Source organism: Alosa pseudoharengus, unplaced genomic scaffold (assembly GCF_046254945.1).
Source record: "Alosa pseudoharengus isolate Yale_2024_CS ecotype anadromous, Long Island Sound unplaced genomic scaffold, YU_APseudo_1.1 YU_APseudo_1.1_scf_9, whole genome shotgun sequence".
NCBI lineage: Eukaryota > Metazoa > Chordata > Actinopteri > Clupeiformes > Clupeidae > Alosa > Alosa pseudoharengus.
In genome coordinates this window covers 18,054,220-18,078,860 of record NW_027468881.1, presented here as the reverse complement: position 1 = coordinate 18,078,860, position 24,641 = coordinate 18,054,220, and the positions used below count along the sequence as shown (strand labels likewise).

Genomic DNA, 24,641 nt, shown 5'->3' with positions numbered 1-24,641 from the left:
TTTAATAGGGTACATTTCTTTGGTGACTCCAAATAATGGCACCGGAGTAAATCAATTACATTTTATTATAAGTATAAATAACACTACCAATACCAATTCCACTTCCACAATACCAACATACAATATTTTGTACCTTGATAAATGCACATTGGTTTAAAAAAAAAAAAAACATCCATACCAAACGGTTGTGTCATTCTGACATAATTACAAGTTGAGTACCAAAACAAACCAGTGACTTCCACCGATATATCACATTGACTGAGTCTACTTATGTAAACAATATGAGTAGCAACAGCTTCTGTGGGTATACTTCAAACAGGCAGCAACATTTAAACAGGCACCAACCCAAAAAGAGCCTTGTCATTACATTGCTTGAATTATCCTTGAAGTATCATACTGAGTGCTTATGAAGGTAGGCTACTTGTGTACTTACAAACTTACAGGTCAATGCAAGCAACCTTTAAGATTACAGAACAACATGCATATGGTTGTTGTATTTAGCAGACGCCTTTGCAAAATAGTAATAATAAAAATAATGTCAATAATGCAAAATAGTAATTATAACAATAATGTCAATACAATATCAAATATCAATAATGAAAACTAGACAAATACCATACATACCGAACATAAGTCTTTAGACCCCTCTTGAAAGATCCAAAACTATCACAGGAACACAGAACACTAGGCAACTCATTCCATTAACTAAGAGCCACTGAGGAAAAGAGTCTTGAATTTGACACACTATGATACTTTAAAGCTGCAGTTGGCAAGTCTGACAGATTGAGGGGACTTAGCCAAAATTTTGAATGTTTACAACTCTCATGCCCCTCCCCCACTACCTCCGAGCACCCGCTCATCAAGTTTGTGCTCGTCAGTGCGCACCAGACTGCACCAGACTGTGATTGACAGTCAGATCTCACACAGCTTTGCTCTGATTGGACCAGAAGAACTGGGAGCTGTGGATTTTTGCAAAACAAATAACAGGCTCTAGGTGGAGGTAGAAGTGTGGTTTTTTTTCCTAAAACAGGCTGATTTAAGGTTGTTCTGTCGGAGCATAGTGTCAGTTTCAGTGAATATGATCAACAAAAATCTTGCCAACTGCAGCTTTAACTGTAAGATATATTGTTGCATGGATGGGTGTTATATGTTTGCTAGTATTCAAACTCCTCACTCTCCACTGGCTCCTGGCTTTGGGTACTTTCTTCACCATCTGAAAGGGGGGGGGGGGGGGGGGGTGTAACATTATTTGTCATTTTGAACAGCATCCATACTACATATAATATAGCTAGTCCTGTCTAGGCAGCCTGATTGTTTTCGTTGTTTTTCCCCCGTACCGACAGTACTCGGTGACCTTAATTTAATTAATTAATTGATTGATTGAATTAATTGAGTGATAATTTGAATTAAATATAAAAACAATAATTAAATGTGTAAAAATGTTTAAAATAATCTTTAGAATACAAAGCAAAATACAAACAAAAGCCCCATATCTATATTTATATATATATAAATTAAGTGATCAGTTGAGAAATGTTATGGAAACATAAACAGGAACTTACAAGAGCCACTCCCAGAGGAGAACAACCCAGATGAAGCGAGCAATCCCTTTTCATAAAGTGCCATTTTGTGTACCAATTGCTGTTTCGCGGCATTAACCACAATCCCTTCACTAGATAAACCTGTAAATGTGTGAAAATGGAGAGCAAGTTAAAATGACAGAATGACTGTTCCATTTACATGCTACATTTTCTTTGTCATTAGAACAAGGAGCTGTTTAGATACAAAGCCATGTGAACTCTCTGAAACAACAAGCTGTACCTGCTGCTGAGCTGGTCTGTGATAGACCTGCCTGTGAGCCAGATGAACTGTAATCCCCATCTCCTAGGCTCCGAATTGTCCCGGGGATGTTACTTTTGGGAAGCGTAGAAGAGTCGGAAGAACTAAAGTATTGTGAGAACCCCTGACTCTCATCTGATTCACAGGGAAAGCGGTGGGAAAAGTACATGCCCAATGTCTCTTTGCTCCTATCATCTTTTTGAAATTCAGATGAATATGCCATGGAACTGAGAGAAGGCACATGGACATGTTGAGTGCAGCAGTATGTGTCTTCTTGAGGTCCTAGCTTTGTGAATTCAGATCTCAGAGCCTCCACAGAGGTGTCTGTCCAGGCCGGCGTCTGAGGAGGAGGTGGTTGAGGGAGCTCTGACGAGATGTTAATTGTTGATCTGCAAGTGTACATCTGATTCTTGTAGTTGTTTTGGAGTGTTTTGAATACCTGCAAAATATAATTTAAATAAAAACTTAACATGCTTGCAAGATTTGACAAATTAATAATCAATCAATCAATAAGGGGGAAGAGAGACAAGTAACTTAGTTTCAACCCAGAATTTAAGCACTGCTACATCCTAAGGGGGAAAATGAATACCACTCGGGTACAATCAAGCACAGCTAATGTGTCAGCAGGAAAGATTGGCTTGGTTTAACAGAACCGATAACACCCATACACATACCTCAGCCATCGGGGGCCTTTTCTTCCTCCTGCGATGCAGACACTGACAAGCTAGCTGAGCAATCTCCAGAGCTCCACTGGGGACAGGTTTACCTCCAGTCACAACTTTAGAGTCCAGATGATTCCTGCAGATGTGTTGTGCTGCTGTCGGAATATTCTCAGTCTGACTGTGTTTTCCAGTGCGGGTGCTTTGTCCCTCGTCCTCAAGCTCTGCTACCAAGTCTTTCTGTGAGTAAAAGGAGTGAGAAGTTAGTGTTCATTTCAGAGTTAAACAACATAGAGTATGTTTTTTTTTGTTTTTTTTGTTTTTTTAGTAAGGCATTGCCATTACCAGGTATATAGCCTTAGACCGGTCAGTAACTTCCAAAGCTCTTCTACCAGTCAGCACTTCCAGCAAAACCTAGTTATAGTAAAATATATGAATGAAGAATGCATACGTATAAAATATATGTCAAAAATAAGAGCAATGGCGATAAGCAATAAGAGCATTCACCAATATTGCCCTTAGAATTTACTTACATTTTTTTCTTAAGAAGGTCCTATGAAGACCATTCTTATCATACTGTATCCCATTTCTTTTTAAGTTGCCAGGGCGTGCCAGATGTTTTTAATTAGCATAGGTAAACTTTTAATCATCATAAAAGGGCATGATACTGCAGGAACGTGTGCACACAAATTGAGGCTGAGGCGCCACACTATTATTTCTACCGTATATTATACCGTATATGAGCAGGACAGTCTGATTACCGTATATGACAGCTGCTTTGAAGTGAAGGTACTGCAGCAGAAATTGAACAGTAAATGAGAAAAAGAGAAGTTATATTTAATAGTTGGTATAATGGTGTATTTGGTGTGGGAAAAAATGGTATTTGTTGTCTTTATTTATTTTTAGAAGTATATTTTTAAATAAGAATTATCAAAATATTATACATTATTATTATTATTAAAATGTAATAATATAATTAGTATTACTAAAATAATAATAAAAATGTAGAAAATATTATCTATTATTAAAATCTTATAAAAAAATAAGATTTTATTCAAAAACATCACACTTTCTAAAACATATAGTTGTCATTTAAATTCTATTATATTTTACACCTGCAGAAATGATGAAACAAACAAGTCAGAACTCAAATGTGCAAAGGAGTGCTCTTGAGTGTGCGTAGATTTAGTTTTTACCTAAGAACAAGGAAACATTGGTGAATGCCAGAATCTTTGTGAAAACTGCGTAAGTTAGTGGATTTTAAGAACAAATGTCTTCATAAGAATGGATGGTGAATGAGGCCCAATGGGTAGTAGGGGCAGGGGGTGAACAATTTGCCACAATCTTATACAGAAGGTGATTATTGGATTTAATTTAGTGTAAAATGACAAAAAAAAAGAGACCTACAAATCGCAACAGAATGTGGACAAAACTAACCGTTTCAATGAAGTGTCAAAAAACCCTAGCCTATGCTCTGCTGTCCAGATATCCTCTTTAGTTTGCATGCAAAACAGCTTGTAATACCACTTTGTCCTAGATGTGCCACTGTATTAACTACAAGTAAGCAAGTCAGTGGAAGAGTGCCCTGGGTCTGCATTCAAGACAACTCAAATCCCACAGAATTGCACATAGCTCCTTTAATGCAAGCTTCAGGGAACTCACCACTCCAAAGCTATATACATCAATCTCCACTCCCAGCAGACCGTCCTTCAAGTATTCATCAGGCAAGTATGCCAGTGTACCCCGCACTGTCTTTGTCTGAGCAACAGTGGTCGTCTTGCCTGTGGCCCTGCCAGGGGTTTGACATAATCGAGCCAATCCAAAGTCTCCCAGCTTAGGCTCAAAATGTTCTCCAAGAAGGATGTTTGAACTACGAAAGGAATGCAAGTGTGCATCTGTGAGATTTCTGAGAAGCCAGAAGACAAACCACTATACAAATTAGACATTTCAAACAGTGCTTATCAACGCTTATAACCAAAATATAAGGGAATAAGTTTAAAGACCAACACCATGGTTATACAAGAGTTCAAAAAGAACAAAAAAAACTGACACAATATCTGACTGAACAACATTAACAACAACCAAATAACATACATATACAATGCTGCAATATTGAAAACTGTGACACTTTGGCTATTGACAGTGCCCTCTGCTGGTAAACAAAAAGCTTAACAAGAAGATCAGGGCATATGACAGGCTGCAGCTTTGCCTTCCATGGCCCTTTGAAAAACAGTGGAGTTCTTCCACAGTAACACTTCCATGTGAATCAACTTAACTGGTACAATTTGTCCTATTCATCCTAAAGTGATGATAAACACAATGCAACTGTCTGAGCAAGACAGTTTCCACACTCTGGGAAGTGTTCCTGAGTGTTGTGGTTCTGGCACATTCCCAGTGATATTTTAAGGGGTAACTTTAAGGGCAAATCTCATCCAATCAGAACGCATGGAGCCAATAATGCAGTGGCCCACCAAAAAGTTGCCCCATGTATCATCATCTTTAGGCAAAATGACATAATGACATAAAAAGGACAAAATGACATAAGCCTAACAGCTGTTGAGTCAAGGCTATTTGTTTAGCCTATTGAATAACTTGATGATAGAGAAGACAAACCTTTTGTGGAATGATGCATCATCATATGAAATTTGCAATGATGTGACTCAAAAACAACCAATAAGTGACATCAAGCTTTGTCTGCCACTCATTGTCTGTAGCTGCTTTGCATGAAGAAATGTCCTAAAAAACATCAGTCGTTTCAATTTGGGACCTTGCAGTCGGAATTGTCGTTTGTTTATTGAAAGTCTAAAAACAGTTCGAAGTAGCCTGGACTATTCGAAGTGTCAGTTTATTGCACATCATTTGTATGTCGTTTTAAACAGCCACTTCATACTTGTGTTTGTTGGCGTGGTGTTGCAAAATCCGCGGAATCATTTTATGCAACCAAACCGCATACATCTTTATTGTTGATGTCAGACATGATAATCATCCATACATCTTGCACTAGCTTAACTTTTTTCAATGCCTTGCTTCTATCCTCTATGGCATTGGTTCCCAAAGACTGGGTCGCGACCCACGGGTGGGTCGCAGGCAGGCCCCGAGTGGGTAATCGGGAGAATCGGGAGAATTCCCGGTGGGCTGCTTCACTTCTGGGCCGATCGAGGGAAAAATATTGACATTTGCCACGTTAATCTATCTTCTCTTAAAATTGGCTACACACGTTCACATTCTATGCCTAACACCGCAGCCTCTGCATGGGTTGTTCTCCCCTCCCAAGAAGAGTTAATTGGTTGGGTCCATATAGCCCGTCTTTTCTAAAAAGTTTTCTCAGATACCAGCCGGGCCGGCCCTACCGTAGTGATAAGCGTCAGGGAGGATAGATGGTAGAAAGAGGCCATGAGGGACTGAAAAGGCTAGGTAAATAAGACGAAAAGTATTGGAGGAAAATGCTGCCAAATATGCCATAGCTTCCAGATTTTTTTTTTTTTTGAAGAATACAGACATAATAGTGGCAACTGGTAAAGAGAGATAGATAGATTATAGCGGCGTAATTATTGGGCTAATACTGGACGTTGTAGCGTTGTCAACCTATCGCAAGCAACATATTAAATTAATTAAAATATTAGCCTTTTTGTATCATCCAATATGGCGATTCATAGACTTTGCAAATATTATGCAAATATTGATAACAAAACTCAAGCTTGATCTGTGCATGCAGTAGGCCGAAAACAAAAGTAGCCTCTAAGCAGCAGATCAGCAGTCCCCAGCTGAAAATGATGAGCCCGAAATTAGCTATGACCAGAGAGATGCCATCTATGGCTCTGGCTATGACTACAGGGACAAGTAGAAAGGCTAATAGAGTTAACCATATTTAAAGTTATTTTATGTAAGAAAGAACAGTAGGCTAAGACAGATCAACCTATATAGCTTGTTTGCTCAGAAGTGGGTGTAGTAAAGGAGAAAATCACCAAACAATAACATGATAGCTGACCCATGCAGAAAAAACATGTAAACAATACAGTAGTTCAATATGCCTCTTAGTGGAATTATGGGATACATTTCAAATGCTTTATTTCTTCCTTCCTGTTTTTGTTAACTTATCAACCTATCATTGTGGAATAGTGGAATATTGGTAGCCTATAATACAAATTATACAGGATAGTAAGAGCTGAAATGTTGCCTTATTTATCAAATTTCCACCGCCACTAAAAAAGTGGGCCGGGCCTGAAACTCCCGGGCTGAAAAGTGGCCCCACTCCGGCCCTGGTCGCAGGAGATTTTATTTGGGTCGCCAGCACAATTTATGTTGTGTAATAGGCCTAGCTTATACCATTTAACCTGGAAAGCTATCAGTTTTCTATTAGGATATAGTTTGTTTACCACAGTGACGGCTCTAGAATAGCTCTGAAACTGGGGGCGAACACGTCGCAGAGGGGGCAGCATGCATCTCACTCGCAAATGGAAACATTTCTGTGGGGCGCCTGCTATGGACCTCGCAGTTGCAAAATGCAAGGGACATGAATCAGCATGAACATAAACGGACAGCTTCCGTTGACCGATTAAAATCTAGTTACCATGCTGTCAACTATAAAGCAGACATCCGTATAGCGGGCATGGCTATTCAATTTGCGTCATAGGCTGATAGTTTCGATTGTAGATGCACTCTTTAAAGTTAATAGCAGCCTCCTCACATTCCTTATTATTTCGGATTTAAAATGCACACCAATGCATTATATAAGGCTACAATTTAAATGGACATTTTAAAAGCTATTATTTCCTCTTGTTTTCCACCTCGCAAACTCTATTATCTTTTGGCTATTGTGCAAAAGCCTCTTATTCTGAAATATCTATTCATTTCACAGTCTTACAACATAGCTTGTCCCAACACCAATACACAGCCTTAGTATAAGGCCTATAAACAAGCAAACGTTTAACATGCGGATTCAACTTTCCAAAGAAACCTCCAGTAATAGGGTACAATATAACAACTTGAGTTATTTGCTATGTTTACATCGGAATTAACGCTGTTATGGATCCATTTGTCTGCAACGCAATGCAGCCTAGTACAACATCTCTCTTTAGATATACAGGAACAGCTTACTATGTTGAAGATTGACGATTGCGTAGAATGCAAGAATATCCCCAAACTCTCAGATGCTCATTAAAACGTTATCTTTTAGGTAACTTTCCACGCTGATGGTGCTCAAAATGCAACACAACTGTGTTCTAGAGATGCACCGATATGGAATTTTAGGGCCGATAACGATAACCGATATTTATTGGTTTGTTTTGGCCGATACCGATACGATAACCGATAATATTACTCTTAAAAAAAATTGTGAAAAGTGATTTGGGGAAAGCATTTAATAAGCATAATTTTATTGCAGTAATTTTACCTACCACCAAATGATGGACAGAACTCCTAATAGTCCTCAATAGTGCGGCAGTCAACAACATAACAGTAGCCTAGCCCTACAGTATGTGTGGCTCCTTTAAGTGAACCTGACGTCAGTGAATTGCGAGTGAGTGGCTAGAGAGTATGAATCGTTTTAATTTAGGACTAAACGCTCATAAACGGCTCAGCTGGGAATAAGCTACAGTATAGTGACCAAATCAGAGTTTGTGAGGGAAACTTATGTTTAGTTTCAACTGAATAAAGCTGCAACTCCTCAGACTGTATCTTATGTCCATCTACTCTGTTGCGCACAACCTGCTGCAGCAGAAATGAAAGGGGTTAGCCCCGAAGGTTTTAATAACTTATTATGATGACCTGTCTGGAACTGAAGCAGGAATGGTTAGCATATTTCTAGGTAGTAATACAAAACCCAAGCTAACGTAATGCAAATATAATACTAAAACACAACTTAGAACTAGGCCTACTTATGTACTCGTCCCACTAACGAGTTTGCTTATTTGTTTCCCCGATCAGCGCGGTAAAGTGCAAACACACCAGCACAAGACGGCTCTAGATAGGGCTGAGCTCCGCTCTGGTAAGGTTAAATGGCGGATCATTCACGAGACGATTTTGAGATGCACAGATTCCCAAATGAACGCATATCCACAGATTTTGTTAGAGTGGTGAAATACATTCACACCGCTGACATTATATTGAGGAAAAAGTATAACCAAGCACAAGTAGCTAAGTGTAGCCAGACGGACCTTACGTAGGCCTAAATTAGGACTTTAAAAAATATCGGCGCAAATTATCGGCCAGAATTCTGTTATCGGACCGATAATAATATTTTCATTTTTTCACTTATCGGCCAATAATATATCGGCCGCCGATATATCGTGCATCCCTACTGTGTTCAAAGCAGGATGAGGAAAACCTGAGGTTGTGTGTTTGTACAAAACTGAGCGAGAATTTTATAGCTTTGAAAATATTTAACATTGTTTCATGTGTAATTGAGATTGCAGAGTTGTGGTAAACTGAGTAAGTCAGTTTACCATTAAAATCACCAATCCCTGTAATAGTAGTGGTAGTTGGCCAGACCTAGGCGCTAGAATGGTTGGGGGGGGGGGGGGGGGGGCTCATATAAAAGTTTGAGAACCTGTGGCCTAAAACAATATTGGTGGTTGCATGTTAGATCTGAAGTGAAATGGGTCGCGATGGTCTGTCATTTTTAAAAAGTGGGTCCCCAGAAAAAAAGTTTGGGAAACACTGCTCTATGGTAGCCTACAGTGCGGTATGAGAGGGGGAGTTGCTACAGTAGAGCCGCGAAATCAATCGGACAAACGGTTCGACAGATATGCGACACACACACACACAAAAACACACACACAGACGTTCCTGTAATTTATAGATAGATACAAATAAGTCTGCATGGTGTCTAGGACGCAAATTATAATCCTCGTAATGATCAGGACCCCCAACATTTTTCAATGCAAAACCAGCATTGTTCTTTTTTGAAGTCTTTCTGATCTGAGAAGATCAGTTTCACATTGTGACACAGGGCAGATGACACATGATGATATGAGGTTGAAATTAAACTAGCTAAACCTCAAGTTTTTATATTAACCTCAAGTATATTTTTTGGCCATTTCTGCCTTTACTCAAATAGGATAGTGAAAAGACTGACAGGAAGGGAGTGGGAGAGAGAGATGGGATGGAATCAGGAAATGGCACTTGGACACATGGCAAATGCCCACAGCACCTCCATAAACCTAAATGTTGACATATGAGCTGCACATTCCTCATCAGTACACGTAAATAGTATATTGTAGAGTACAACACCTCTTGACGTCTCCGTGGATGACCTGTGGTGACCAGGAGTGAAGAAATTGCAGGGCCTTTGCAGCTCCCATCAGCGCTCCCAGGCGCTGAGACCAGGAGAGGACAGGAATGTCCTAAAAACAAAGTCAATCTGAATATATATCTATATATATACAGTATATATATATATAGACACACACACATGTTTGTTTATATATACAACAATATATATACATACATACATACATACACACATAGTTGTAAAAGTAAGAGAGGAAGTAAGCTGTGGTTGAATGGTGTTGGTGTGAAATGCGAGTTTGTGGGGATGTTGGTGGCGCATGCGAGCATGTAAGACCCAGACACATTTAAAACAGCAGTAAGGAGTTTTGGTCTAAAACTAGTTGGGGCATATTCATGAGCCCCCATGTTCATGCCCCCAGAGTGTAGCACTGTAACTGCCTGGCAGCTCTAGCTGTTGGCTGCAGCAATTCAACTCTATCAACTCAAACATTGCCACTCTCTTGCTGGATTTGAAAAAAAAAAGACATGAAGCCACCCAGGTGAGCAAAGAAGACTTTTAACTTGGGGATGAATTTAATGCCATGGCTCAAGACCAGATTTAGGCGAATGACATAGGAGTGGACAAATGTTGCTCTGGGAGCCACTTTTCTTACTTTGGCCCGCAAGCCATTAAGGTCTCAGGCCATACCCTGATGCAGCACCATCATGCAGCACCTGGACAGCGTCTCGGCTGTTCGACATATTGAAAAAGCCAAGAAAACATTCCTGAATGGTGCCCTGAGTATTCACATATCTAAGGAGAGCTGTGAATTACAAGGGTGTAATTTCCCAGCAGCAAGGTAAGTTTGAGCATGATTGTGTAGGGCCTTATATGTGAATAAATTTAATATGCAACAGGAAGCCAATGAAGCAGGATGATGCACAGGAAACTTGGTGTGAGTGCTGACACGACATAATAGCATTGAGTTGCCATGACAACTCTGACCTGCTTAGTTTTAAGTAATTCTCACAAGTTGAGGTCATGAAGACATGTGATGTCAGCAGGAGGAAGAGAGGCAGTGGACTTATTAGACATGTAAAGCTGGATGTCATCAGCATAACAGTGAAACTGAACACCATGTTGCCGAAGGATACTGCCAAGTGGGAGGAGATGGATGATGAATAGCAGAGGCCTCAAAGGGAATCCCCTTTATAACTGCAGATCTTTCCTACTTGCAGCTCACCATCTGCACAAACTTTGTCCTGTCCGTGAACCACTGGATGGACTCTGCCATGAACTCCAAAGCTGGCAAGAGATTCTAGTTTAAAGTTTAATCTAATTTAATCTAATCATCAAGCTCAAAAAGATCATTCTCTTTCAGGTGGTCCTGGAGATGGAACTACCTCTCAAAGACTTTAGATATAAATGGCAGATTGGATATGGGTAGATAATTATTGAAGTCATCAGGATTCATTCCAGGTTTCATCAATCTGCCAAGAGAAGAAGGTTGCCTTTGGTGGCTATTGCTGAAATCAAATTGTTTTGAGTGGTTTTGGACATACCAGTGAAAACTGATGAAGTTTGCCAGTGCTCTGCTAGTACATTGTCATATGGTGGCATCACCTCTGCCGGCTCTCTATAGTTGCCTTTTTGCCGGAATTGGTCCTCTCAATATGCCCCCTGAAGAATAACTCTTGCATGCCTAGATAGGCATAGGGACACGTTTCTTTGTGAATTCAAAATTTTAAAATAGTAATATTAATAGTGTCTTTAGTCAATTCAATTTACATGTTTTTATTTTTCTCTGAATTTTTAGATGGTAGTCCGCCCTTCCCTCACTGGAGGAGTGTCCACTGACGTATGGAAGTCTTTGATCTTTAGCATGGCTTCATGCTTGGCTAAATAATTCACACCTGTATTTTTTCAGTGTGGAAATGCCACCCTGTTACTCACAAGCATGGTTTCCACTGTTAAATATAGCATGGGAGAATGCAGAAACTGCTTGCTCCCTGGTGATTTTCCACTGGGCCAACCATGTTTCAGTAGTTAAGTGAAGACAAACAGGAAGTGACTTAGCCTATTTTAGGCAACTAAAAACAACCAAGCCTGGTGCTGATAATACAACAGAATCGGATCATTCAGAGTCAAACACAAAGGTCATGACAGTTTGTTGTTTTTTCACACCTGCACACCACCTGCTTGCACATACCAGCTTTAAAACATTATACTTGCTGACTGTCTGTACTACCTGTGCTCCAATGTTAGTGAGTGGAGTGCCACGCTGTCCATGTAGTTAACAACGGGAAAACTGTTAAAGCAGTAATCAATCCCTGTCTACATGGAATAGGTATGCCAACTACTTCAACTGATACAAGTTTCAAATAAAATAGGTTCATATTAATTGTTCCAGTTGTTACAATAAGATCTGCTAAGTGATGGTAAATACTATTAAGGCACATTCGTGCACAATAGTTCTAAAGGGATGTTCACACCAAGAACAATAATTATAACTATAACAACAAAAAAGTATTGTTCTAGCTAATATGAATGACAAAGTCCACACATAAACTATAATGATAACCACATGAAGAACTATGTCGTTGGTGATCACTTTCAGAGCGATTTTGAGAACGATAAAAAGCCGAGAGCCAGTCAGAATCCATCACATTTTAGCCATCTTATTCATCGACCCAAGGAGAGACTTTATTTATCGTTGATCAGTGTGGACACTTTATACAACCCCAAATCAGAAAAAGTTGGGACGTTGTGTAAAATGCAAATTAAAAAAAGAATGTGATAATCAGCAAATCTAGTAAACGCATACTTAGCTGCAGAAAGGATGCAGACAACATATCAAATGTTGAAAATTACATACATGATTATTTCATGGAAAATATGTTCATTTTGAATTTGATACCAGCAACACATTTAAAAAAAAGTTGGGATGGGGCCAAGAAAATGCTAGAAAAGTTGTGTAATGATAAAGAAAACAAAAGAAGGAATATTTTACAACTAAATAGGGTAACTGGCAACATGATTGGGTATGAAAAAGAGCATCCCAGAAAGGCAAGAGTCTCTTAAAGTAATGACGTAGAGGTATTCATCACTCTGTGTAAACTTTTAGACAAATGATGAAACAATATATTTACAATGCTTCATAACATAAAATTGTGAAGTATTTGGGGAGTTCATCATCTACCAGTGTTGTAGTCTAGTCACTATGCCTCGAGTCCGAGTCTCCAGTGTTCAAGTCTGAGTGAAGTCCGAGTCGAGTCCACTACTCATCCGAGTCAAGTCCGAGTCAAGTCACTATTAAATGCAAAACTGACAACCTTTGGGGCATTCATGTATCCAGGCATTTGGCGCCATTAAAGTTAACGTCCGTTTTGTAGGAACATGACGTGATGTATGACATGAAGCAGTAACACTCCATTGCACTAATGTTAATACTTAAAATAATTTAGATATTAAAATCCTATACCAAATAATATTCTAATGACATATTACAGTTCTATTACATATTAGAGTTATAGCCTAATGACATACAAAAAAAAGTCGAGTCCTCGTCTCAATTTCCAAGTCTGCATGGTCTGAATGTACGAGTCCAAGTTCGAGTCATTCAGTGCTCAAGTCTAAGTCAAGTCACGAGTCTATAAATTTAGCTCATGACTCAGACTCGAGTCCGAGTCCTGGACTCGAGTACTACAACACTGTCATCTACAGTACATAATATCATTAAAATATTCAGAGAATACAATGAAATCTTTGCAAACAAGGGACAGAGCTGAAAAACAATATTGGATAGCCATGGTCTTTTGGACCTCAGATGGCACTGCATTAAAACCAGACCTGTTTCTGTAATCATTGTATGGGCTCAGGTAAACCTCTGATAACCATTGTCTATGAGCACAGTTTTATACTCAATTCACAAATGCTAGTGTGAACTTGACCATGCAAAAGATAGAATTGTATTTAGACATGATACGTGTCTTATCTGAGCCTGAGCTTGTTTAAAATGGAGCTGAAGTGGAAAAAGGTCCTGTGGTGAGATCAATCAACATTTGCCTTTCTTTTTGGAAATCATGGACTCCTCTGGGCTTAATTAATGCATACAGCATGGGTATCATGCACATCTGGCAAAGCATAATCAATTCTGAATGATGTGTACAGGTTTTGAGCAACATTTAGGGCCATCCAGGCAATGTCTTTTTCAGGGAAGACCTCGAATATTTCAGGAAAACAATCGCAAAATAAATTCTGCACATATTTAAACAATATTTTTGTATTTTTACCCTGTGTGTTTTTTTTACTGTGATATAGATCCCCCTGGGTCTGAAATAAAGAATAAAGAAGAAAGAATATTTCTCCAAAGAGGAAAAGTCCAGGTGCCAAAATGGCCTGTCTGCAGTCCAGACCTGCCAAATTAGGCGCATCATGGAATGAAAATCATGATTAAGAATACCCCATATTAGGGGTGGGCGATATATATCGTCTGCAATAATATCGTGATGAGCGTTTTATTGATGTGCAAATTGACATTATCGAATATTTAAATTACTTAGGGGGGAAACACTCAAAATCATGCATTAAAACCCTATACATTCACTAAATCCAGGAGGAGTAGCCTATGCGAGAGAAGCCCCTGGCTGCAGCAGAGCAAGTCATATGATCGCAAGTGGGTCCACCTTGTCACACGCCTAATATTTATTTTGTGCGGCTACTTCGTTGAAGTGGCATTGAGTCAACCCTTTTGTAAATGGACTGAAGTTCGCTTATATTACTCTATACCACCTTCTGTAAACCAACTGCATACTACTGTCTACACTGCACTATATATCTTGTCCTGCCTATGCACCACTTGTCTATACTTTGTATATCACATTGCTTTTTGCACTTATGGTTAGACGCCAACTGCATTTCGTTTGGCTTTGTACTTCTCTGCACAATGACAATAAAGTTGAATCTAATCTAAATATGTACTTTTATCAATTATGCTAACCGTTAGCATCTCTATGGGATTTTTCTAATACATTAGCCATAAGCTAAGGCATTAGTTTATATTCTGTAACTTGGAATTCTAGCCTAAGCCATTTTGATTACTTTTAAACAAAACATCAAAGGAAACTAGAAAAGCATTTCCTGAAGGAAATACAGTGCATGAAAATGCAAAAAATATGATGTAAAATATCATACAGAGTAAAAACAAACTATATTGGTTGCTAGGTAGATGAGGTTTAATATAGTTGGAATGACTGAACAGTTAAATAGGTGGATAGTTTATATAGTTAAATGATTTGCTTGGTAGATAACGTTTAATGTAGTTGGAATAATTGAACGGTTAAATAGGTGGATAATTTAAATGGTTAAATTATTTAGGTAGATAATTGACGATAACTGACAGTTGGAATGGCTCTAATGTTTGCTAAAGATAATAATGTTAACCAAGTTACTTAACTTAGTTAACTTAGCTAATGTTTTCATTTTTAGTAGTTAAGCTAACTAGCATGTTAGCAATGCTAACATGCTAACTATGTTAACCATGTGACTTAGCTAACTTAGCTAATAATTTTTAGTAGGTATGCTAACTATTCTAACTAGCAATCTAACCATGTTACTTAGCTAACCTAGCTAATCATTTTTAACAGTTATGCTAACTAGCATGCTAACATGCTAACTATGATAACCATGTTACTTAGCTAACTTAGCTAATCATTTTTAGTAGTTTTGCTAAAAATGCTAACTAGCATGCTAACATGCTAGCATACTAACTATGTTAACCATGTTACTTAGCTAATCATTTTTAACAGTTTTGCTAAAAATGCTAACTAGCATGCTAACATGCTAGCATGCTAACTATGCTAACCATGTTACTTAGCTAACTTAGCTAATCATTTTTAGTAGTTATGCTAACTATGCTAACTAGCATGCTAACTATGCTAACCATGTTACTTAGCTAACTTAGCTAATCATTTTTAGCAGTTTTGCTAAAAATGATAATGCTAACAATATTAGCAATGCTAACATGCTAGCTATGCTAACCATGCTAACTAGCTACAGTGGGTAGGAGTCATAGTTGATGACAAGTAACAGTTACAATGGCTGAACAGTTAAAAAGTTCAGTAGTTTAAAGGATTAAATTGTTTAACAGTGAAATATTGTAGTGAGGACTTTTATTTTGAAACAGTTTTTGGCAGAGGAAGCAGTTGAATTCACCCCTTGCAGACACGTGACTTAAGTCACGTGACGCTCCATGCTGGACGGCAAAAAGATAGGAGACGGACGGCAAATTACATTATGTCATAACGATTATGATGAACTGAACACCATTACTATAACATCTTTGTAGTTCAATGTATTGCTGTTTGGGGTCTGATAGTCAAAGAAAGATGCCAGTGGTGTTGTTAGATGAAATGGGTCATGATCGCAAATGTAAAGTTATTAAAACTGGTGGTAACAGCAAGTGGGTCGTAACGTCGTTAGGCTACTGCTAGGCTACATCGTTAGGCTACTGTAATTAACATTATGGTAAATGAACACCCATAAGTATTTCTAGACTAAAATATTGCAAAGCGATTTGGTTACTTTATTTGTCTTGCTTTTATCAGTTGTAACATAGTCAAAACGTTAAGAATGTCATATCAGAACATGAAATAATAACTTAGCTGCCACACTTAGAAGCTAGCTATTCTAGCTAACGTTTATCGTAGCTCATAGTGCTAGGGCTAATGTAACTCGTCAGTTGGTACGTTGCCCAGTGAATAAACTTACTTCTTAGGCCTACATGTCTTAAGTTAAAGAATTGAAAGAAATATGAAATAAAAAAAACTTGAACGGTATTATCTGTTTACATTCAGATCTTGCCAAAGACTTTGCCTAAGTGCTATCTGCCGTCCTGTTCAGAGTCTATGGTTGCTATAGCAACCGCTGCTGTGCTTCATACACTGAGGAGATAAGCATGCAATTGTGGTTGAAATACTCCCTAAACACAAAGAAAACAAACCAAAATATATCTATGCAAGAACATGGGATGTTGTTGTATTCCAAACAATAAGCCCACAGTCGTGGAAGGGCATTACTACGGTAAATCTCACTATAATCTCCTAGCTGTGCGATATGTCCCATTACAACCCATTGATTTGATTCGTGTTCTTGCCGTCCACTAGGCTATTTTTCTGTGGCGCGAACAAAACGTGATGTCACTTGCAAGGGGTCAATAGGGTGTGTAGTCTTAATAGGGCCAGTTTGTATGCTTAAAGCCTGAGAATGGTAGTTGGGACAGGTGGCCTGAACACCTGCCATAGGATTCTAATTGCTGTGATGTCATAAAGGGCAATGTTAAGTCAATGGGGACATTTTGACTAGTTTTTAATTAATAGTTTAAAAAGTATAAAATTTACAAAGCTGAAAAATACATAGCCCACATGTCCTAAGTAAGACCTACGTAATATAGTTTGAATGAAGTTTCTACGTTAAACGGTTGAAGCTGCATTAACTGCGTTAGAAGAAGAAGAAGAAGAAGAAGAAGAAGAAGCCTAGGAAGAACAGTACAGTGCATTTTCATGCACTGTAATAAGAAGCCTAGGAAGAACAGTACAGTGCATTTTCATGCACTGTAATAAAAAGAAGCCTAGGAAGAACAGTACAGTGCATTTTCATGCACTGTAATAAAAAGATTTGGAAGAACAGTATAGTGCATTTTCATGCACTATAATAAGAAGCCTAGGAAGAACAGTACAGTGCATTTTCATGCACTGTAATAAGAATCAGAAGAAGCCTAGGAAGAACAGTACAGTGCATTTTCATGCACTGTAATAACTGAGATGTACTCTGTTGGTCTGCTTAGTTTTACAGTGAATCCTAAGTAAAGGTTTGAAAGGATCTTCTGCTTCATATCAGACTTTCTCTTGGGAAACTGTTAGGCCTATCTAGCTTCTCAATGTAGCCGGCTAGCTAGACCATGTCATTGCCACACACGCAAGTGGGGGCAGAATTGGAAATGTGTCAGACTGACAATGCATTGGTTGATTTGGTTAAAAAGTCACAGGTTAGGTTATTGGTTATTATTGCAATGATGCTATTCATAAATAATGAGCTGTAAAGTTTTAAAGGATCGACTAATTATTGTTAACATCAAAATCTCAAAACTCTAGCAACTGGTCTCCTCAGTTCCTAAACATTTATAGAATGTTGTAAAATGAAGAGGTGAAGCAGCACAGTGGCAAACATGCCCCGTCCCAACTTTTGTTGAAACATGTTGCTGGAATCAAATTCAAAATTAACATATATTTTCCATGAAATAAGTTGTCTATGTCCTTTTTGCAGCTACATATGGGTTTACGAGATTTGTATATTGTCACATTCTGTTTTTATTAGCATTTTACACAATGTCCCAACTTTTTCTGATTTGGGGTTGTAGTTATAGTTTTCTTTATAGTTATCGTTTCTGGTGTGAATGACCCTTAAGAACACAGTTCTACTAACTACTAACTGCAGAGGCTAACCCTAGACCTACACAGTTCCTAGGGCTTTTTTCTGTTCACATCTGCACACAGTAGGAACTCTGAGATGACTTTACACACGTTAGTAGCCCAATATGTTACATGAACATAAAGTAATGAAATCAATCTAGCTACTGAAGTTTATTGACAAACTAGAAGCTTGTGGTATCAGGAAGCATTAAAAAAAGAATAGCATTGCCCTTATTCTTATTCTTCTCATCAGTCCAGAAGGCATTTGTCGCATGACAGTAGTCAGCCTCTGCGGTCTTCTAGTGCAGTTTTAAATGTTAAGCAAATTTAAAAAGAAGCTGAATTATTTTTATAGTGATTGTTAAAAGTGGCACTTCTGCTGCCTTGGCCAAGTTAGCATGTACATCAGTCATGGTTCCTATGCACAGGAAAGGATCCTACCCCAAAGTAGGAGCTCAAATAGTTACAGGTACTGCGGTCAGAGGAACTCAATAATTCCTAGTTCCATGCTGTCCGAATGCACGTAAAAAAGGTGTTTTAAGTGCAACAAAAAGTCCCTACAGTGTGAAAGGCTTTGGCATGCTACCAAAACAGATAATCAGTTGGGTGCATATGAGTAACGCCGAACGGATGTAGTTTGACAGCAAACATAAGAGCAGTCAGGCGACTACAGACCTTAGTCATGTCACATCATATTAACCAAAGTTAATATTAATCAAATTCTAACATCTGCATTCTCAGCCAGATTTGGACGATCATGTAGGAAGACTGAGATATGTTGACCCTATGCCTATTATTCGACCAATACTTTTGAGGTTACTTTTGAGGTTAGTGGACACGTCGACTGGTGGACCCAGTTACAATAGCCTTTCCCCCAACTAGGGGGGCGAGGATAAAAAGGCTTACCTGACAGTGGAGTCTGTCCTCCAATGACCCATTTGGCATAAAGGCATACAAGAGGCAATGGGTTCCCTCTCCAATGCTATAGCCTGCAAAATCCAGGATGTTGGGGTGTCTATATCTGGAATGGTGAAGCACAGGGCAAGAGCCCATAAGCAGAGAGTAAGTTATGATCTATAACTACTATTATTGTATATACAACTACTTCTACTGTCTTTAAAATCTACACACCTTTGCACTATGTTCACATTACAAGCCTCATTCTTCAGTTCTGACTTTTTTTCTCAAATCAGATTTGCCCATCTTGACAGGTCACATTTATACTTACTGGTGACAAGTTTTAAGGCGGGGATCACACTGACCAGCGGCAAGCGGCAGGTTTCCTATTGTTCTCTATGGTTCGGCAGCGGAATGGTGGCACATTCCTTTACCTCTTATCTATCACTCATAGACGTATCTTACTGTAAAGCGACCTAGAAATATAATTTTGAAGGCCAAATGTGTAGGCTGCGCATTAAAGTTTTCTTCCTCATTCAGACGCTTGCTGTAAGCCTACGTGAGAACGGGAAAGTTTCTGTTTTCTTTGGTCTGATAACTTCGTGTTTTGGCTTTTGGCCTCTTCAAAAAGTCATCACAAATAGGCTATCCACTCATATATCACACAATTTTCTTTTTAGCCAAGAGATTTAGGAGAAGAAACAGCCACCTAAACAGTTGTTGCTGACCAGATTTCTCACGGAGTTTGCACCCGATTGGTCCAATTCAATTTGTTTTGGAGTTGGCGGCCTATTAAAAAAACATTAGGCTATGCATTAAGCTGTTCTTGTCGTCTTCAGAAGTTGATCGAACATAGGCTAGCTTACCTCACAAGTTATAATAATGCCTCACAAATTTTACCACCTGCGTGAATGGAGCATTTAGAAGCTGCACTGTGTAGTTCGAACTTAAAGCTGATTTTCTCAAACATTAAAGCTGATTTCCTACAACCTTTAAATGCCTTGCTCAAGGGCACAACAGTGGAAGACAGGAATTGACAGGAATTGACAACAACTTTTCGGGCTACTGCATGCTAGCCCAGCTCCTTAGCCACTACGCTACCACTGCCCATTGTATGTGCATTGCACCATTGTAGTGGTTCATGCAAGTTTATGTGTTCCTAAAGGAAGGACTGAACACAGACACACAATGGGCTGCTAGAGGGATGTGGGCAGAATGTTGCTAAATTTGACAAAAGCATAGCAGATTACAATCAAGGACTGCGCCTTTAAAAGTTATTGCCCTGTGGCATATTTGAATGGTGTTTCATGTATGCTTTTTAAGGCCAAAGCTAGAATGTCGCCCAAAGGCCTTGGAAAAGAAAAGGAGACACACAAAAGATAGAAAACACTGACCACTGAAAAGAATTGCAGAGGAAAAGAAGCCCATTGATTTTGAAAGGTCTGCAGGCAGATGAGGAGATATGCAGCAGCAGCATGTTGGATTTCCATGTATGGACTTACCTGGATTAACAAAAAGTTGTATAGAATAAATGATGCAAGACTGATTTCAAACATCACTTCAGTTGTGATAAATTCATTGTTCTCACTAGTAATCGATCACATTATGCAACCAACACCTTTATATGGGTTCTAAATCTGAGTAATTTCCCTTAATTTACTCTTGCATTCTGGGATACATCATGGACTCTAAAGAGGTGCTGTAACAATATTACTGATGTGATATATACAAACTACATGACAAACGAAGCAATTGTGCCTTTGATAGAAATTTTTAAAGAAGGGAAAAAAGCAAGAGATAGTGTTTTGCAATTTAAAAAGTACTAAAAAGTCATCTTACAATGATAGTTTCTCCACTTCTGTCTTAAAGCTTTGTTTCACTAATGTCCAGTCAAGTTGAGAATCCTAGAAAGAAAGGCAATGGTAAGCTAGATCATTCAAGGGTTGTTGTAATGCCAGACATTCACAGAGTAATTTAGGTATATAGGTTTAGATATAAGGTTGTATATTTGTCAACACATTCAGTAGAATCATGGCAACTCGGGCATTAATCTGGTATTTTAATCAATGCTTTTGTTAATGTCTTTAAAAATTCCTGATACACACGGACTATACTGTTTGAATGTGATGCCATGACATCCATGTAATGAGCTATTAAAAATATAATTTTTTGGGTGAATGCCAGTGAAGTCACACTACACCAAAAAAAGGTTCACTGAACCAAATAAACATGACAATTTTCTAATGGCTGGATCTTAGTGTCTGAGTCATTAAGTTGAGATACCTCTTTCAGTTTCTTCACAGCATAATCAGTATTTCGCATAGTGGCTCTGTACACCATTCCAAACCCCCCCTCTCCAATCTGGCGTGCCAAAGAGAAGTTCTCCGTCCCTCTCTGAATCTCCTCAAATGACCAGCACATGGCACAAGAGGAGAGAGAATTGTATAGATCCACCGATTTCAGGCTAGCTGGTTGTGCGGAAGAGGCCTGCAAAACAGTGTTTGTATTTAAAAAGGTATGTAAACAGGACCAACAATATCAAACACTATATTGTATTGTTTTGCACTGTGTTGTATTGTAACAATATGACATATTGTAAACCCACAAATATCATAACCAAATACTGAGAGGAGCTAACTCATCACAACCAAAGAGCCCCAAGAGTAGTACTATCAGGGTGATGGTGAAATTATGCTCCAGTGTGTGAACAAGTCACACTTCCCACACAAAGTTAAAAAGACATACTGCTTAAAGTGAAATAAGCTTTGTATCTGAACCTCTGGTAAAGCAGTAGGCTTTCTCCCTTCATGAGACACCAACTCAGCAGGTGGAGGACCAGGTAAGGGTAGATGTTTGGATTCTGTAATAAAAGACCATTGATTTACAGTGACAGTCTGAAACAAATATCACAAGTTGGTAAAAACAAAAATGCAAGCATGATTAACACAATTCTGGGGATATGAACAGTTGCTTAACCTGAAACTGGCTTTGTATGCTTGGGCTCTTTGACTGGATAGAACAAAGAAGATGGTGGTGAAAAAGACGAACGTGGTGGTGAACGAGGGGGGCAAGGAGGCTGCTCTGAAGGGGGTGACTGGGTCTGCATCCCTGTGAATGAAATGTTAGAATGTTAGAACTTTAAAGTTACTATTCAAACAAATTAACAGAGCTTTAGTGAACAGTGTAAAATATCAAAGAATCTGCTTTATTTTAAAGAACCACCTCCGTCAAAATAAATAGTTCTGCAGCATTACAACTCAATAGGCGAATGGTGCTCACAGTTAAAGATGATATCTCGAGCTCTGTACATCTTCAGGTCCGTGAGAATAGTGAGTAGATCTGACACAGTGCCATTTCGACAGCTCCAAATGTTCATTAACCGGTTTGTCCTGTCCTCACAACGCTCGATCAATCGAAGTTCAGTTTGATCCAGTACCACGCGCGAGGCTGTAATAGTGAAACATGAAAAAAAGTGTCATGAATGAATCGTTCATAATATAATCCTAGTGGATTTGGGTGGATCTTTCTCTCAATCAGCCATTCAGTCTCAGGAGCCACTTGGTGTGTTAGTGCTTCCTACCTATCTGTCCCCTTCATAAAGGCTAGTTTAAAATGAGAATTACAAAAAAGAACAACTAGCTAACAAGTCGGTTGTTTACTAAACACAGGGTGTGAACGTGTCTGCCTTTGGCTTCATTGACCGTTTTGATAGCTAATCGTGGGATAACTGACGTTTACATATAACAACTTCACGTTAGCTAACTGTTAGCTAAGTCAACTTTTCAGCTAACACCAGACAAATATCCTAACAAATGTCCCCCTATCCAAAATTAGAGCCTGACTTTTGATTATTAAAGTTAAAGACTGAGTCCTTGAATGATTTATTCATTATGGTTTCTTACCAAATCCAATCCAATCTGACTGTGAAAGGGTATCCATTAGCCTTGTGAAGTCGTAGAGCACAACTGGGGGTAACTCGTGAATGTAAACGTTTTTAGTCTTCGACATACTGAGGAAATATCGCGTACGTAGATTTTATCTCCCCTTTTCCATATGACATCCCATAAAGACTATTAGAAAGCTCCGTACCATCGCCCCTTCAAAATAACTCAAGTAAATTAAGATCAATGGTCCTGTCAATCGCCAAAATCGCTAGTACGCAACGCTAACCTGTTGCTAATCCAGTGGTCATCCAATGCGCACACTGTCTTGAGCACAGACCACACAGACTATCCTCCATGGAGGAAAAAATCCATGATGTCATAAGGTTTCCACCTAGTGGCACTAGGTGTTACACGTAGATTGTAGTTTGGATAGAAATGGTTATATTTTGAGGTCTAGATTAGACAAGATAAAGATGAGCAAAATAAAGTGCCAAGACTACGAACGTTTCAAGGAAATTTAGAATGTTTACACTTGGCCATGTGTGTCCATGTGACATGAAGGTAACGACATCAGTGAGAATTTTTAAGACTTGGCTATTCAAATGCTGCACTGTCATATCCTTGAGGATTAGGATTTCAGATGCTGGGGACTTCTTAATCGTGTTTTTCATTCCATGATGCACCCAATTAGACAGGTCTGGACTACAGACAGGCCATTTTAGCACCTGGACACTTCCTCTGGGGAAATACTGTTTAAATATGTGCAGAATTAATTTAGCCATTGTTATCCTGAAATATTCGAGGTCTTCCCTGAAAAGACATTATCTGGTTGCTCAAAACCTGTGTACATCATTCAGATTTGATTGTTCCTTGGCAGATGTGCAACATGCCCATGCCCTAGGCACTAATGCTGATTATACAGTAGTCCGGGTCTCATAACAATGTTGAGACTGCGTTCTTGGAGGAGGTGGAGAAGCTGTCTCCAGCTGAATGTCAACCAAGGATTGTGGACTTCAGTGCATGGGGGCCGCAGACAGTTTGTCCAACGACCAACATGCACTGAATTAAAGCCACAGTACACTGAAGACAGTAAAGCATGGTGGTGCACAATACATGTTATGGGGATGTTTCTCATACTGTGGTGTTGGATCTATTTATCGCACACCAGAGATCATGGATCAGTTTCAGTACATCAAAATATTTGAAGAGGTCATGTTGTCTTATGCTGAAAAGGAAATGCCTTTGAAATGGGTGTTTCAACAAGACAATGACCCAAAACACACCAGTAAGCGAGCAAAGTCTTGGTTCCAGACTAACAAGATTGACGTTATGGAGTGGCCAGCCAGATCCCCAGACCTAAATCCTATGGAAAACTTGTGGGGTGACATCAAAAATGCTGTTTCTGAGGCAAAACCCAGAAATGCAGAGGAATTGTGGAATGTAGTTCAATTGTCCTGGGCTGAAATACCTGTACACAGGTGCCAGTAGTTGGTCGACTCCAAGCAACACAGGTATTAAGTAATTCTCAGAAATAATGGTAATGCAACTAGATATTAGTGCAGTGATTCAAAGTAAAGCAAAAACTTGAGACATTTTTCAGTTTATACAGTAAATGTTTGAGTTTGTAAAGAAAAATGCAAACACTGGCAAATGCAACATTTTGGTCATGTTTTGATTAGAAACT

The 24,641-nt window shown here is 38.9% G+C and overlaps 1 protein-coding gene across 1 annotated transcript; it reads right to left on the bottom strand.

Annotated features, from left to right (window-relative positions):
- Positions 1–47: 47 nt before the first annotated feature.
- Positions 48–23,282, bottom strand: irak1 (interleukin-1 receptor-associated kinase 1). The gene is made up of 14 exons (XM_076275861.1): positions 22,976–23,282; positions 22,353–22,520; positions 22,050–22,181; positions 21,851–21,933; positions 21,357–21,560; positions 20,913–20,977; positions 19,083–19,197; positions 9,729–9,841; positions 4,161–4,368; positions 2,844–2,912; positions 2,514–2,738; positions 1,822–2,278; positions 1,563–1,682; positions 48–1,213 (listed from the first exon to the last, which is right to left on the bottom strand). The coding sequence occupies exons 1-14, from the start codon at positions 23,079–23,081 to the stop codon at positions 1,155–1,157; spliced, it is 2,124 nt and encodes a 707-aa protein (XP_076131976.1). The 5' UTR covers positions 23,082–23,282; the 3' UTR covers positions 48–1,154.
- Between the last annotated feature and the right edge of the window lie 1,359 nt (positions 23,283–24,641).